The sequence below is a fragment of the Chelon labrosus genome (assembly GCF_963514085.1).
Source record: "Chelon labrosus genome assembly, chromosome: 5".
Taxonomy (NCBI): Eukaryota; Metazoa; Chordata; class Actinopteri; order Mugiliformes; family Mugilidae; genus Chelon; species Chelon labrosus.
The window spans coordinates 22,011,230-22,027,026 of NC_140341.1; the positions used below are offsets into that span (position 1 = coordinate 22,011,230).

Consider the following 15,797-nt stretch of genomic DNA (forward strand, 5'->3'; position numbering starts at 1 on the left):
TAAATCATTCATTCATTCATCTTCTGTACCCGCTTATTCCTGTTAAGGGTCGCGGGGGTCTGCTGGGGCCTATCCCAGCTGTCATCGGGCGAAAGGCGAGGGTACACCCTGGACAGGTCACCAGTCCATCGCAGGGCTAACACAGAGAGACAGACAACCATTCACACTCACATTCACACCTACGGCCAATTTAGAATCACCAGTTAACCTAACCAGCATGTCTTTGGATGGTGGGAGGAAGCCGGAGTACCCGGAGAGAACCAACGCAGACACAGAGAGAACATGCAAACCCACACAGAAAGGCCATGGATTCGAACCGGTGACGTTCTCGCTGTGAGGCATCAGTGCTAACCACCTCGCCACTGTGCCACCCATTTAATTAAATCGTTGTAGGGATATATTCAGACCTTTGAATAATCTGTAAAAGAACATGAGCAATTACAAGTTGCTTCTAAATTTACAGGCAAGGCTATTATCCTTTGGGGCGGTATGTTTTTATATCCTGAGCAGTTAAGAGGGGTTGGACCCTTGATAGTGCAGGTCCCTCTGGACAAAAAGTGCCAAACAGATTAATGCTAGTCATAAATTATGTTTACACGTTGACGTTAATCAGTGTGTGTCACCCAGTTATGCGTGGATGTGTTAGTGTGCATATACTTCATGTTTTGCCAAAGGACAAAAAAGGTTTTGCCCAAGCAGCCCTCATGTCTGTGTTGCCATGGTTGCTGTTGACACAGTGAGTGTGCGACCAGGGTGTGTTTGATTTATTTCTCTGGACTGAGTCTGCTTGTCTTTCCCCAGCTGAGAAACGTCAGTGTGTTGAAATTTTAAAATTGCAGTCTGCATAAACTGATTCTTTTAGCCTAAAGTAAGACATAAATTTCTGTTGTTTATTCCCGTATACTTTATGCCCTGCAGATATTTCTCTGGTTTCTCCGGCTTGCTTGTTAGTTATTAGGGACTATTATTTATTATCTTATGGCCTAATTCACCCTTATTACATAGAAACAGGAGAAAGCTATTGGAAGAAACTGCAGTATGTAAGTAATTGAAGTTTAAATAGGAGACTGCAGATTTCAGGACAAACTAATCAAACTAATCCAAACCAAACACCAGAGAAAAACATCTCCTGTGTGAATATCCATGTCCAACTGCTGTTGTACATCCATTACTTGTGAATGGATGTACAACTGCACTGCAAGCTGACAAAACACGTGTTTGCCAAGGCAATCATGGAGTGAAATCACATGGCTTCAGTCAATAAAAACACTGTAGAGTACCACTAATTGTGAAGAAAACACGACACCACCCAGGTTAATCTGAACAACTTCCTGTAACTGCAGGTGAGTATTGGGTTGTTAACTTGTCCCAGTCATGTGAGTTTCAAGTCGGCACCTTCCACAGATGTATCTAATTAACAGATAAACTACCCACTAGCCATTTAGAGGAAGCCACTTGAAAAAAACTCAAAAAGTCCAGTTGACTTTGTTTAAGCAGTCTTTCTAGATTGTCTGGTTCAGAAGTTCTAGCATTCCTTTTATATTAAGTTCATTGGAAAAAATGAAATAATTTACCATTATTTGTGTATATTATCTACTATGGATCAGCATTTCATTCTGTCAGAACAGTATACTTTATTTCCTACCTCCTTTTCTAAGACTTTGGCAGGGATGACCTGACCTCTGACCCCTCCACTGACTTTTAATGACCTGTAAGGAAGTCTCAAACTCCTATCCTGCTGAGGGAACACACCAGAGACATTTAGTCGCCTGCTGACAGTTGCTGTAGCCATTTTTAAGCTCAGGTTGACATCCATATCAACACTCACTCTCTTTCTCTCTCTCTCTCTTGTTGGCCCATCTTCAGATCTGCTTTTGGTGAATGGTAGAAGACCAACTTCAGAATGTCCAGCACAACCTGGTGTTGGAATCAGCCTACAGACTATCCAAAAATTGTCCAATGTTTGGGCCAACCAAAGTGATCATTGGGAAAATTGCTCTTTTATCGCATGTAATGTGTCTACACTGTCACAATTCCTGTAGAGCACAAGGAGAATAGAGAGTGTAGTGTGGGTGCTGGGTTTTTGACAGTGTCCAGTGTTGCAGCAGTTACAATTCACGAAAATGTACCATCTTCATTTGAACCATTTTTGTGCAGTCTGATCCCTTCATGTAATTTGCACTAATGACCAAGTCTTTACTTTGGTGAACTCACTAGTTTAAATCATCTCAAAATGCTAAGTCAAGACCAAGTATGACTATTGGCTTCAGCAAAGGCTGATTGATTATTCAAAGTGACTATTTTCCCTGTCTGGTCGGCACTACGGGGAGGAAATTTCTAAGTTGTATGTATACAGCACACATTGTCATATCAATTTGGACACGAGGGAACCAAATAATTCTTGACCTTAAATTTTAGGATGGGATACTCTTAAAAAAATGTAATAAGGAGGAGACTTCCCTGTGGAGCAGTCCCTTCTGTCCATTGTATCCCAGTTAGTAAGCACATGTTCCTAGGGGCTGTGATTCCCTCTCAGCAGATAATTGAAATGCTCTGGAGGTTTTAAATGGTACCTGGTGAGATGCTTGGCTCATTCTGTCATTCGTTTTAGAATGAAAGCTGTCTCTTGATTGAAAACAAACTGTTCAAAGGTGAGTCAAATTAGGGGGAGCTACAGAAGCCTTTGACAATCTATTCAAACTGGCAGGCTTTGAAAGAAGCCAAAGGTCTGAAAATGTGAATTCATGATTTTGGGTGTTCTTTTTGGTAGCCCCATTTTGGGGAAGTAGAATTGGCCCCTGCTATGTATACAAACTCTCACACACATACACACACACACACACACACACACAGACACACAGACACAAAACAGCAGCTGCCAGCACCTAGTTTGGAGTTGAGGCTCCACTGGGTGTCTATTTGTAGAATGGAGTCATGTAGGAGACTGTTATACTGAAGGACTGAGACATGTTTCAGCTGGACACACACAGACATACACAGGATTAGAACTTTGTGGCAATTTATTTTTTGTATAGATTTAAGTATTCATTTGTCATCCCATAATTTTCCAGCATTAACTCAGCGGCTGTTCCCTAACGGAGCGTTAAACATGTTTGTTCCACTAGGGTGTATTTCCGGATCTGGCTTGGTGTTGTTTTGATGGTTCAGGAAGTGGTCATTAATTTAAGGTCCCAGCTTGGTTTAACCACATAAAGAGGTATCATTTGCCCAGAGGAGAGACACAGTCATGGGTTGTTTGGACTGCTAAGCCTTAGACCAATAAAGGAGTTTGAAGAGTGGTATATTTCATAATTGTAACTCTAGGTAGCGTCAGATGTTGTAGACTGATATTCTAGCTTTCTGTCGACTCACTAGGAGACGAGTTTGAATCCTACTACGGCCCTTTATTACCAAAAATAAGCAGTCTATAAATAATCACATGACATTGTTTACCAGTAGGGGTGTTAAAGTGTATTTGGAAATGGTGTGAAAATGTGCTTGTCAGTCTGTGCTCACTGTGGTGTCCAAAGCCAAACATGACCCTTGTCACATGCCAAACTCTATTACTATTGTGGCTGCATCACAAGAATAAAGCAAAGGAAAAAGACATAGATTCTTGTGGTTGATGGTGAAACAAAGCAAGCCTGCAAATGAAATCAATTAATTTTGCATTAAGTTAGTTCAGGTTTTTCCAGCCTGTGTCAGCTGCATATTCCATATCGGTTGGAGTACACAGATTAGACAATATTTGGCTGTCCAAACACTGTTGCTTGGTTTTGTGCTCTAGTGTGTTTATTCAGTGATTGAAATAAACAGTAGTTTGTTATTTGCTCTGTTCCTGTCATTTTGGCATCTGTCTCCCTTTCGCCTCTCTGCTTCACAGTGCGACATTCCTACTTTGCGCAACACTGAGCTGGAGGTACGTTGTTAAATCTCCCTAAAAGCTGAGAGTTCCAGCTGTTTAAAACACACACACACACACAAAGATTGATATCATCCAAAGACTGTATATATTAGGGATACAAATCATTTAAAACTACAGCAAAGTCTGTGTGTGTATGGGTGGGTGTGTGTACCATGACACAGTGACCTCTGTCTGGACAGGCGTCAGGGTGGGCTCTTTAATTTCCGTAACCTGCCCAAGAATAGACAGCATGTGTGACACGCTAAGTGTGTGAGCAAAAGAGAAAGAGTTGATGGGGGGAAGAGAGAAAGGAGGAGTGAGTCCGTGAGAGAGGGTGTGTGTATATCGGAGGGAGAGAGGGAGAGTACTGCCAGCACAGTCTGGTCGGTGTTTCGTTCTCAGTCTTCCTATGTGGATTACAGCTCTCATCGCTTACTGAATTCCCATCACCATTACTGGACACTTAACCACCGCAGAGTATTTTTATTGGAGCATAAGGATTTTTGACAGCAGTAACAGACGTCGCATGGACTTTTGCAGTTGATTAAATCGGTTGTAGATGAGTATGGAGATGAACGGTCGTGGCCTGCCACCCTCTATACCTGAGGATGGTGAAGCCTCGGATCACGTTTTTCACAGAGACTTGAACGGCTACCACCAGAGGCTTCAGAGCGGTGATGGGGGAGAGGCTGAGGTCCCCGTGTCCAATTCCCAGAGGAGAAAGAGCGATGTCAAAGTCTATAAGGAGTTTTGTGATTTTTATGCCCGCTTGTAAGTAGAGGACAGAAGCAAAGGCGTTGTGGTTAATTGTGGACTAAAATTAAGATTTTACTTTAAACTTAAATAACATCGCTGGAAATCACATAAACCACAATATAGTTCTTATGATATGTCTCACCAGAGAAATTCCATTAGTTTGGTGTGAATAGATTTTGCTCAGCAGCCTTTTAAACACAATAAAACCTGCATCATCTTCTCTAAAAGAGCCTTTGAGCCAGTATCATGTTAGTGGGATAGTAATTTTATTGTTGTATTACAAAATAATGGGCTTTCAAATCTTTATCTTCTTGGGACATACCTCCACTTTCATATGTCCTCCTAACACTCATAACTTATAAACTGTATTATCTCCGAGGGAGTGTGATTGGAACAAGAGTTATGAGTTGATGTCCTGGCTTGGTTGTCTGAAGACTGGCAGGAAGTTTTCCAGATGATTGAATTACCATCTCAGATTGAGAATAATATATTTTGGTATCCAATTTGCCATTTAAACTGATGACAGTGCAAGAAAATGCTACAGTTGAAGAGCGTATTAAGGCATTAGTGTGTAAACTCAGAGCTTACTGCAGTGTTTCAGAATGTGAAGAATTTTGATATACTTGACCCTGGTCTTTGCAGCCAGTTTGATTTGCTTATACTGCATTAGGTGCTATGTTTGTGCAGGGATAGCTACGAGCACTACAGGAGAGAGCACACAGAGAGACTATTTTTGCGCTGGGGGGAGTTGTTATGCAAAGTAGAATATGCCAGTTGGCATTTCAAGTATGTGTGCTTGACAGACAGGAAGGCTAAATATATATAATGTATTTCTGACTGATCTGGGTTCATCGTAATCTGGAAGGCATTGACATAGAATCACCACTAGGTCAATAGTTGAAGGCTATCATTGTTGAACAGTTAGCTTTTTGGGCTCAGGTAGGATAAGAACATGTTTTTTTTTGGCGTAAATCAAGATAAAATAAATATAAATCCTATCAGAACTGAAAAAGACATAACTTATGTGGTGCCACTAAAAACAAATGTGAGAGACTTTAGAGAAAAAAAACTTTGATGAAGTCAGAAGCAAGCCATATCTTAAAGATATTTTGTCAGGGATCTGTCTTGCCATAAAGGATGGCACTGGGAAATGCAGCTTTTTATTTGCTCTTGTTTCAGGTGCTGCCACATTTAGTTTTAGCAGACTTTTTACAAACTTTTTACACCACCGTGGTCTGTTCCAGGCCAAACATTGGCAAAACTCAGACGTGCCGACAGCTCAGCTAAAACGTTACTACGTCACTCAGAGAACTGACCATCATCTGGGTGATAACAAACTCAAATTAATCACATTCATTTTTATCACCCAGTCCTACCTGGTAATTTATGACCTTGTCCACATCAATGTTATTGCATTTGAACAATGTGAAGAAAGTTGGAACTTGTTTGTGCTCAGTAAAGGCACTGACTGAGAATCTTGTAAAATAAAAAATATAGTCAAAATGCCTAAAATTATTTGTGAATTGTTAAAAGAAGCCTGAATATGACAAAAAATGTGTCATTGATGGAGGTCTTTAATATCTACATAGTGATTGATTTTTGTCAAAGTATAAAGAATAACAAAGCAGTGATGCGAAAGAGAAGAACTGAAGACAAGTGGAGGCAAGTGGAGACCAGAGAAGGCAGAGTGAAGGGAACAGAAGGTATTCATAACACAAGTGATGGTCTGCATCCTTTCCCTTTGCTAACTACCAGACTCCTTTTATAGTCATAGACCAGCCTGGCGGGGTTAACAGGGGAGTCATGTGCCATTTAAAGGCATCCTAACCTACTTGCGCCTTTTTTCATTACGATAATATGAAACTAGTACCTGAAATGATTTATACTTTTTGGTTCACCATAAACGTAAAAAAAAATAGTCATGTGTTATGTATGTAGTTTTTAGTAGGTGCACATTTGTAGATATAAATACCAAAACTGCTTCAAGCTAATGGTACAATTACTGAAGTCGGCCAAGTTACCCCACTATTTGGGAAGTCAGGGTAGTGAAAGTGGGAAAAGAATTTGGCTTCTGCTTCTCACAAGACCATATGGGACACTATTGGAAGCTGGTGCAGGATCATCATGCCCTTCTTGAACTACACTGTTTTTTCTCCAGCTACAGCCTCTCAGAGAGTCAGAGTTAACAGCAAGGTGGACTGGCAGAATTAGTCATGGCACTGAGTTTAATCAAGAAAACTTATTTTGTTTCATGACTGCAAGTGCGCATAGGCTTGTCTTTGACTCACGCAGGGTGCTAGAGGCAGATAGCAGGGTGGAAATGCCTACGGGATGTATCACTTCCTCCCACAAATCCGTTGGACAGGGCAGGGCTCTCAGTGTGTTTGATATCAGCCCAGACAGGGTGTGTGTGTGTATATATATATACATATATATATATATATATATATATATTTAACAGAATGTTTTTGATAAGCATGTGAGGAGCAGAAACATCTTGTTTCAATGTGGTCATTTTAAAGAAACAGCCCAGTTACTCTAACTTGTCTATGGTATTGCAGTCTCTTAAAGACATGTGCATTGTTACAAAAATGAGAAGAAATGAGTTGTATGTCTGGAGGTTTTTGGAATTCTTGATGATTCCCAAGTTGATCTAACTAAGTTAAAATGAACAGATGGCATCACTCCATAAAAATCCTACATGGTCTTGTGTGTGTGTGTTGCCTAGATACTCTGTGGTATTCTGACCTTTAAAACAAAGCAGAGGAGCGAGGACTGTCCCAGCACTTCTGTCTTTATTGTTGCTTTTCCCTTCTAACATATCTGCAACATGTCTGCAACATGTTCATATTTACTTCCAGGTTGTCTCAGATAGAATAAGCAGTGTTGTTATTCTGAGCATTGGGACATGTGCTTTTTATCAGTTAGTACGTTGCCGTTGCTGAGGTTTTTCACTTATGATTGGTTTGGATTTAATCCAAGATTCAGTAAATGAATAACCTGTAACAGAATTAGAGTAAGGGGAGATATATAGATAGGAAGATTGTTCACTTAACAGTACTATATTCATCCATAACACTGCTACATAAATATCAGCTCTTTGTACTCCACATGCTGGTTACATACTGGACCAATCAGCCAACTGTTGCCAGTGTTTGTATCATAGCGTGAGTTGCTTTATCTTGAAATCCCAAACCATGTCAACAACTATAAAGCCTAGTTGTAAATATAAACTGACTGGTGTGGAGTTCAGCAGATGTGGTACAGATTTTCCACAATAGATATCTTTTTCAGTTGGTGGTTGGTGTAGTTTCTCTTGATCAGATTGACTTGTTTCCCCAGTTTAAAGCAAACACAGAGGACCAGTGACTGGTGAGAGTATCGGGTATAATCATTGTTTCTGCAGTACATCACAACCGCCAGAACATGTCTGACTTATTGTAGCTGACTGCTGATTTAAATCAGCTGAAACTTTCTTTAACTGTTTAACGTGATGTTCTTTGAATAACTTGCAGATGTGATTTTAGGCAGGAAAAGGGGCATAAATAAACACCCCTTTGTGAAGCAACGTGGCAGGTTTTTTAGGCGTGTTATGTGCTACAGTTTCTGGCACCCAGTATGTCCATTGTAAGAAAACATTAGCCTGGGCCTGGCCTCACTGATATATTACAGGCATGTTTTGCAGTCTGATTGTCTGATGGGGGGGGCAGTATCATAATTCTTTTTTTATTTTTTTATTTATTAGCTGTATAAACTTGTGCATGCTATCACAGCACTAAGGTGGATCAACAGTAACATTAGCTTGTGTCCCAAAAGAGAAGTTGTGTGTTTCCCACCTCACTAATCCCCACACCCTGATAAGTAGAGCCAAAATAAACCAGGAATCTGTGTGTGTGTGTGGGGTGTGTGTGTGTGTGTGTGTGTGTGTGTGGACTGGGAACTTCTTACATCATTCTTTTCCCCTTCTGCTTTCACATTTTACTGAGTACATCTTCCAGCTGTAATCATGACAGGGGATAATGTGATAACAGAAGTTGAAAGGCTGGTGTTAGGTGTGTCCCAACATGACCTTGGTTAATGCTATAGACACTAGTTTCCAAGATTTATTGAGTCTTTGAGCACAGAAACACATTGCTTGGAAAAATGTGATTCTATAACCCTATTTATGATAATTCAGTAGCTACAATATAGCAGAATACTTATTAACAGCCTTTAAAACTAAATATTCTTAAAGCAGTGTCATGAAACATTACTTTAATACTGAATTTCTGCAAAAGTTAAGTCAGACTGTAATTGTCCTTTTCCTCTGCCAGAGGCAGTTCAGCATTCAGGGAGGCTCTGCCAGTAAAAACATCAACAAGAAAAGAAAATATTAGTCAATATATACTATGCCTAGCCTGGAAGTCAGCCAGACTTCCCCCACCCTCCTATATTTTTATCAACTGACAGTCGACCTGGGTTTGCTCCATTGGGAACTGATTATGCTCCGACAAAGATCTGCTAACCTATCAAATCATTTAGTCAGGCTTCATGTGGTGATGGACAGAAGAGTAACAGCACCGTAGTCATACATGTCATCTGAGCACCATAGAGTTGACTCATGTCATAGAAAATCTCTTTGCAAATTTCCCCACTGTGGGATAAATAATGTATTATCTTATATTCTGATAAGAATTGAGTCTGGCTATGACAGGCTATAATATACCATAATATATACAGTAATCATTTGTCAGATTTAATCCTACAAGCAAAACCTATTACAATTAAATTGTGTTTGCGGCTTTAATGTGGTCATTCATTCATGGATTTTTAAGCTGTGTACATTTTATATGTTTGATGTGTTTTTTAATATCTGTGAGTCCTTCATTATGCATATCCACTTTGACCCTGAATGTGGCTTTTTCTTTTCAGCAACATGGCCAATGCGCTGGCCAATGCCATGTGTGAGCGCTGCAAGAGTGGCTTTGCTCCAGCAGAGAAGATAGTGAACAGTAACGGTGAACTCTACCATGAGCAGTGCTTTGTGTGTGCCCAGTGTTTCCAGCAGTTCCCAGAGGGACTCTTCTACGAGGTAATCCCCTCTAGATGCATGATGCTGTAACTGAAAAAAAAGACTGGTCCGTACAATGCAGCTCTTCAGTGTGGACAGATATTTTTTGGATCTCTTAGCATTTGCTCTGAAAATGCTAATAGTACACACATACAGTAATCACTTAACCTGCATTAATGAACTGATTTTTTCTGTACGGACTGATGGCTGTTTAGTTCATAGCTACTGTAAGTGCACATCCCTTACACAAGTCATCTAGACACTCCAGGTTAGATAAATAAAGAAAGGTGAACACAACCTTAACACAGTATTGAATTATCAAAAGCACTCTTCCAGTTAATGGTTTGCTTACTGGCCTTGATACAAGGCCACATGTTGCTCCAGCAGGCTCCAGAGAATATGTTGCTCTTTTATATATAGCTTGGATCGATATAAACATCAGTGGCAAGGATGTTACATTAAACTTTCATGCTGCTATAAAATAACTCAAAGTGCTAATGATAGGAAGAATAAGCTGGAAGTAGGAGTTCAGGTTGCTTTAATTATCACAAAATGATAAAGTCACATTATTAGGTACACCTGTTCATCTGCTCATTAATCCAAATATCTAATCAGCCATTCACATGGCAGCTACTCAGTGCATTTAGGCATGTAGACATGGTCATGGCCATCTGTTGAAATTCAAACCAAATTGTTGGTGCCAGACGGACAGGCCTGATTTTTTTCCAAAACTGCTGATCTACTGGGTAATGGCCTCCACAGTCATCAGGTCTCAGTCCAAGAGAGCACCTTCAGGATGTGGTGGAATGGATCGCATGATGCTATTATGTCAAAACTCCTAAAGAATGTTTCTAGCGCCTTGTTGAATCAATGCCACGAAGAATTAGAGAGCTCTGAAGACCAAAGGTGTCCTACCCAGTACTAGTGAGGTGTAGCTAATAAGACAGCCAGTGTAGTTTCAATATAGAAATGTGATTCTTGTTATCTTGTGTTTTTAATCATCACAGCATTATTAGTGTTAGATAATAAGACTTTATAACTACTGCTAATTGAAATCATCCCTTTGAGACAATAATTTTTGTTCTAAAGGAAGAATTTATGTAGAGAGTAAAGTAAAGAATTTATGTAACATTAAAATACACTACAGGTATCTACAATCATTTCTGCTTTAATAGAAATTTGAAATTCCAAAACACTATTTTTATGTCCACAATGCTGCGTCAGGGAATAAAGAATGCTGTTGCACAGCTAATACTAAGACAAAGCTCTCTGAAGGCTGGAATACAACTGTGTTTACACACAACAACATGTAGCCGTGCTTGCACAGACTAGTGTCACATGAGGCCTTGTGACTTAGGACATGTGATTTAGATATTTAACCCCATATCTGCGCACTGTGTTGCATATTCAAAGAAAAATGATTGATTGATTGATTGATTGGTTGATTGGTTGAATTATTATTTGTTCATTCATGTATTCATTCATTTAGTTAACACTTATGTATGCCCTATTCCAGTATATCCTTAGTAATGCTGTGCAGAGCTGTTATCATCAAACTGTCGGTTGCGTAATTGCTCTCAGGTATAGTTTGATGAGTCAGATTGAACAGCTGTAACCTAAAGTGTCTCCTCAAAGAGACACATTCATAATGTAATAGAACATAAGACTGTGCTAACACTTTTAGAATGTGTTAATAATGTACAGTTGCGTGCGTCAGCTCATTATGTACAAATTGTTTGAATTCTTTCGACAGTTTGAAGGCAGGAAGTACTGTGAACATGACTTCCAGATGTTATTTGCTCCTTGCTGCCACCAGTGTGGTAAGTACAGTGAAATACTAAATTCATTCATTCATGTGTTTCCTTTCCCTACTCCCACCCATTCAGGGTCGTATGAGGATGAAGCCTATGTCGTATGCCATTTGAAAAATACATTTCGGTGTTTGCTCATGAACAAGCTTACATAAACTCCGTCCTTCTCTTAGGTGAGTTCATTATTGGCCGTGTGATCAAGGCAATGAACAACAGTTGGCATCCAGACTGTTTCTGCTGTGATATCTGCCAGGCCGTGCTCGCAGATGTTGGATTTGTGAAGAATGCTGGAAGGTCAGTTCCTCTACGACAAGTCTCCATCACTGCATGGTGATGACCTGGGTATAATATCAGTTGATATCTGAGAAAAGCTGTAACTGGTCATTGGAGGAGCAACTTTGAGGTCACTGGTTCTAATCACTCTATGTCCTTGGCTGAGGTACCTTGACTAAACACCTAAAAAAAAACTCTCCCGGAGTGCTTTGCATGACTTCCCACTGCTCTAAGTGGGCTGATCTTAGCCTTACTAGGATGATTATTAATAGTGCTGTTTTATTTAAGTATTGAGTGATTACTTCTGCATCTGTACTCTTAAGTGATATGAGGATCCTTGGAGGAACATGGCAGGGGAGATGTCAACTCATTGATCCAACTTGTGGAATAAACTACTGTATATAATCAAGTATCTATATTTTCTTCCTTTAGGCACCTGTGTCGTCCATGTCACAACAGAGAGAAAGCTCGGGGCCTCGGCAAGTACATCTGTCAGAAATGTCACGCCATCATTGAAGAGCAGCCCCTCCTGTTCAAGAATGACCCTTACCACCCCGATCACTTCAACTGCAACAACTGCGGGTAAACTTCCACTCGTATAAACTTTGACCAGCTGTGTCTGCCACGCAAGTCATTCATAGCATGAAGCAAGTGAGAGGACCGGATGCTCCAGCTGATCGCGGGTTCAAGCTGTTTTGGGTTGTAAACAGTTCTGAAAACACTTAATTTTCGGTGTCCTTGCCAGACACACACTTTATCTGTTATGCAGTCCTGATTCAGCCAAGTTTATTCACACATCTGTGCAAGCTCATCCATAATAATGGGGTTTGTCTTTAAAATACACACATAAAAATGTTATTATCCAACAAAAATATTTTATGAATGTAAAGTTTAGATCAAATATTTAAAACAGAAGCACTTTTAACCTGCTACAAAATGATGCACTAAAGACCTAATAGTGCCCTCTAGTGGACTAACTGTGTTACTGACATTTAGTTTACACGAAACAACTATTATTTTTCTGTATGTTTGTTTGATTCAACAGCCATAAAATCTACATCAGCTACCTCCTGAAATTTACTGTCAATAGAACTGAAGTTATTTGCCTTTATCTCCACAGTAAGGAGCTGACAGCTGATGCCAGGGAGCTGAAGGGGGAGCTCTACTGTCTACCCTGCCATGACAAGATGGGGGTTCCCATCTGCGGGGCCTGTAGGAGACCCATCGAGGGCCGTGTGGTCAATGCCATGGGCAAGCAGTGGCATGTGGAGGTGCGGTGTTGACCTGTAGAGTTTTTTAAAACAGCCTCACTCATATAAACCTTACTTGAAGTCTACACTGGGTTCACACCCACATTAATATGTTCACTTGGGTGTAGAACTATTTTATGTTTATATGTATTCATAATATTAGTTTTGAAAATGTTTCTTCATTCAATTACATATTGTACATATTTGAGAAGATACAGCCATAGTTTGTTCGGCTGTGTGCTCTTTAAAAATTGCCGTATACTGAATACTGTACTTATGACTCATATTTTTAATGAATTTATGTCCACAATTAGGTTCAGTACCTTCATCTCTGCGTACACCATTCCTCCCTTTTCTGTCTGTTTCTTTGTTATTTTCTCTCTTTTGTTTTCTCATCTCCTTTCCCATTTTCTCATCTTCTCTCCCCCACACATGTAGCATCATGTGTGCGCTGTGTGCGAGCGCCCATTTCAGGGCCACCCGTTTTATGAACGAGGTGGTCGTGCCTATTGTGAGAGACACTTTGATATGGTGAGGGGATTAATGATTGGCCTGGTGTTGAGTGCTCCCCCGTGTCCCTGCCTGGCTACGGTCTCCCAGCTTCCATACAAGGGTCACACTAATATATGAGGTTACTAAATGTTTTACTTAATAAGCTGAAATCTCCATAACTTCAGGTGAAACTGCCCATAAAATTTCACTTTTCACAGATTTTAATTGTAATTCGATTGATTCGACGATTGAGTTTTACAAATTGTGATATTTTCCCATGAATACCAGAAGTGTTTAGTTATTTTTTATCTTGAAGGTGATAGTCAGAAATCAGAAAATCTGTTTCATTAGTAGTAAAGTGTAGTTAAGTAATAATAATAAAAAACAGTAAAGGGAGTATTAGATATTTCTCATAATCTACCATTAGTACCTCTTATGTGTGTTTTATATGGTTAGTACACCCTCTAGTGGTCACTATTCTGTCCATCTCTTCCACTGTCTGTATGGACCCAGTAACAGGACATCTGGACTGAACTGATCTGGTTGTGGTCTGACCTGAAAATGCGTAAACCAGACTGCGCTCTGTGCTACTACTTTTAACAAGGTCTACGTGTGACGAGCTCATTATAAAGACTGACTGGTGGCCGTTCTAACCATGTGTGCTTGGCTATGGGTTTGCTTGCAGCATTTTGTGTGTGCTAAGTGTGAGAAACCCTTCCTGGGACACCGCCACTACGAACGCAAGGGCCTGGCCTACTGTGAAACTCACTACAACCAGGTAACACTCAATATGTTTTGGGAATATTTATCTTGAACACAAAAAGAGAAACACGCTGCTATATTTTGCTTGTCATGAATTTTCTCCTCCTCTGGTCAAAGTGTGCATGTCTTAAAAATCCAGCTCAGCTCTCAGTAATACATTAAATTAGCTGTAATCTGGGACTATTAATTTCTCCACAGACGGTCAAGTATATATAGCACAGGTGTCAAACATACGGCCCGCGGGCCAAAAGCGACTCACCAGGGTCTAATCTGGTCGGTAGAATGATTTTACAGTGCGAAAAATATATAGAAGACTGCAGTTTTTTGATGACAAAAACCTGCTACTCATTTGTCCACTGCTTTAGTAAGAGAAGTGGACAGAACGCAACACTGCAACCCAGGACTAAACAGCAGACAGCAATGTGCCCAAATGCAAGTGCAATTAGGGCACATTGCATTTCTTTTTTTTACAGTGATGTTTAAGAAATTGGTGCGGTTTGTAGTCATCCAGGAAGGTCTTTGGAAATTATGGAGCTGACTGTAACATAGTATTTAATTTGCAGTCTAACTTCCAAATGGGAACATCATTTAGACTTAGACTTGTTCCACAAGGGAAATTGCTTGAAGAATAAGTTAGAAAAAAAGGAACACACAAAAATAGCTTAAAAAGTAAGAATCACAGAGCTACTGTGACCTGCTGCCACTCTTTCAGGTGCTCAAACTAAAAAATTTACACCTGGATGCAACATTTTGACCAAGAAATAATAAATCACATACAACCATTATACTCTTAAATAAGTATGAGTTATATTAGATTAAACATTAGATGCCACATTCCAAATGTTCTAATGCAGTTTCCCAAATTCAGACAGTGTTTTGATAACATAAATAATAAATACACGGGATCAGAAATCCTCTCTCTAGTGTTAGTTTGTAGCTTGCGGCCTGTGTTTGTTATCATGGCCTCCAAACTTAGCGTGTTATATGAGCCTTGATGAAAGTTGATAAGGTGTCACGTCATTGCATTAACCTTCTGTTTCCCTCTCCTCATCACACCCAGCTGTTTGGTGATGTTTGCTACCACTGCAATCGTGTCATTGAAGGAGATGGTGAGAAAATACATCAGCATAAATAATTATTGGGGCTTTTATAACTTTCTAAGTCTATGGCGTCATCCATTTAATTTGGATCTTGTGATGAAAATCTAGGACACCGTCTCATGTGACTGCTCCTTCTGTTTTTTCCAGTGGTGTCCGCCCTTAATAAGGCTTGGTGTGTCAACTGCTTTGCCTGCTCAACCTGTAACACCAAGCTCACCCTCAAGTAAGTGATGCAGATTTATAGACTCATTGTAATGTCAATATTGTCATTAATTCTGTTCTCTGAAGCTGTCTGAGGTTTCTCTTCTTGCTCTGCCATGTTTCTCTTTTATCCTGCACCTCGGACTATTTGCTTCTGTTTTAAATCAGTTTTTCAGTCCTGTTCTTTTCTGATTTTCT

General features: G+C 40.0%; 1 protein-coding gene across 5 annotated transcripts in view; it reads left to right on the top strand.

Moving 5' to 3' along the window:
- LOC311488511 (LIM and senescent cell antigen-like-containing domain protein 1) overlaps nucleotides 1-15,797 on the top strand; it is a 30,712-nt gene that overhangs the window by 10,014 nt on the left and 4,901 nt on the right. For 3 of the 5 annotated variants that reach the window (XM_084545260.1, XM_084545261.1, XM_084545259.1), the window contains exons 2-9: nucleotides 9,572-9,731; nucleotides 11,464-11,530; nucleotides 11,695-11,815; nucleotides 12,227-12,376; nucleotides 12,915-13,065; nucleotides 14,222-14,314; nucleotides 15,359-15,407; nucleotides 15,546-15,621. In XM_084545260.1, coding sequence (XP_084401386.1) covers nucleotides 9,572-9,731; nucleotides 11,464-11,530; nucleotides 11,695-11,815; nucleotides 12,227-12,376; nucleotides 12,915-13,065; nucleotides 14,222-14,314; nucleotides 15,359-15,407; nucleotides 15,546-15,621 — 867 coding nt within the window. Of the gene's footprint in view, nucleotides 1-1,657; nucleotides 4,676-9,571; nucleotides 9,732-11,463; nucleotides 11,531-11,694; nucleotides 11,816-12,226; nucleotides 12,377-12,914; nucleotides 13,066-14,221; nucleotides 14,315-15,358; nucleotides 15,408-15,545; nucleotides 15,622-15,797 lie in introns of those variants that run through there. The other 2 variants (XM_084545262.1, XM_084545258.1) reach the window with 2 other exon arrangements.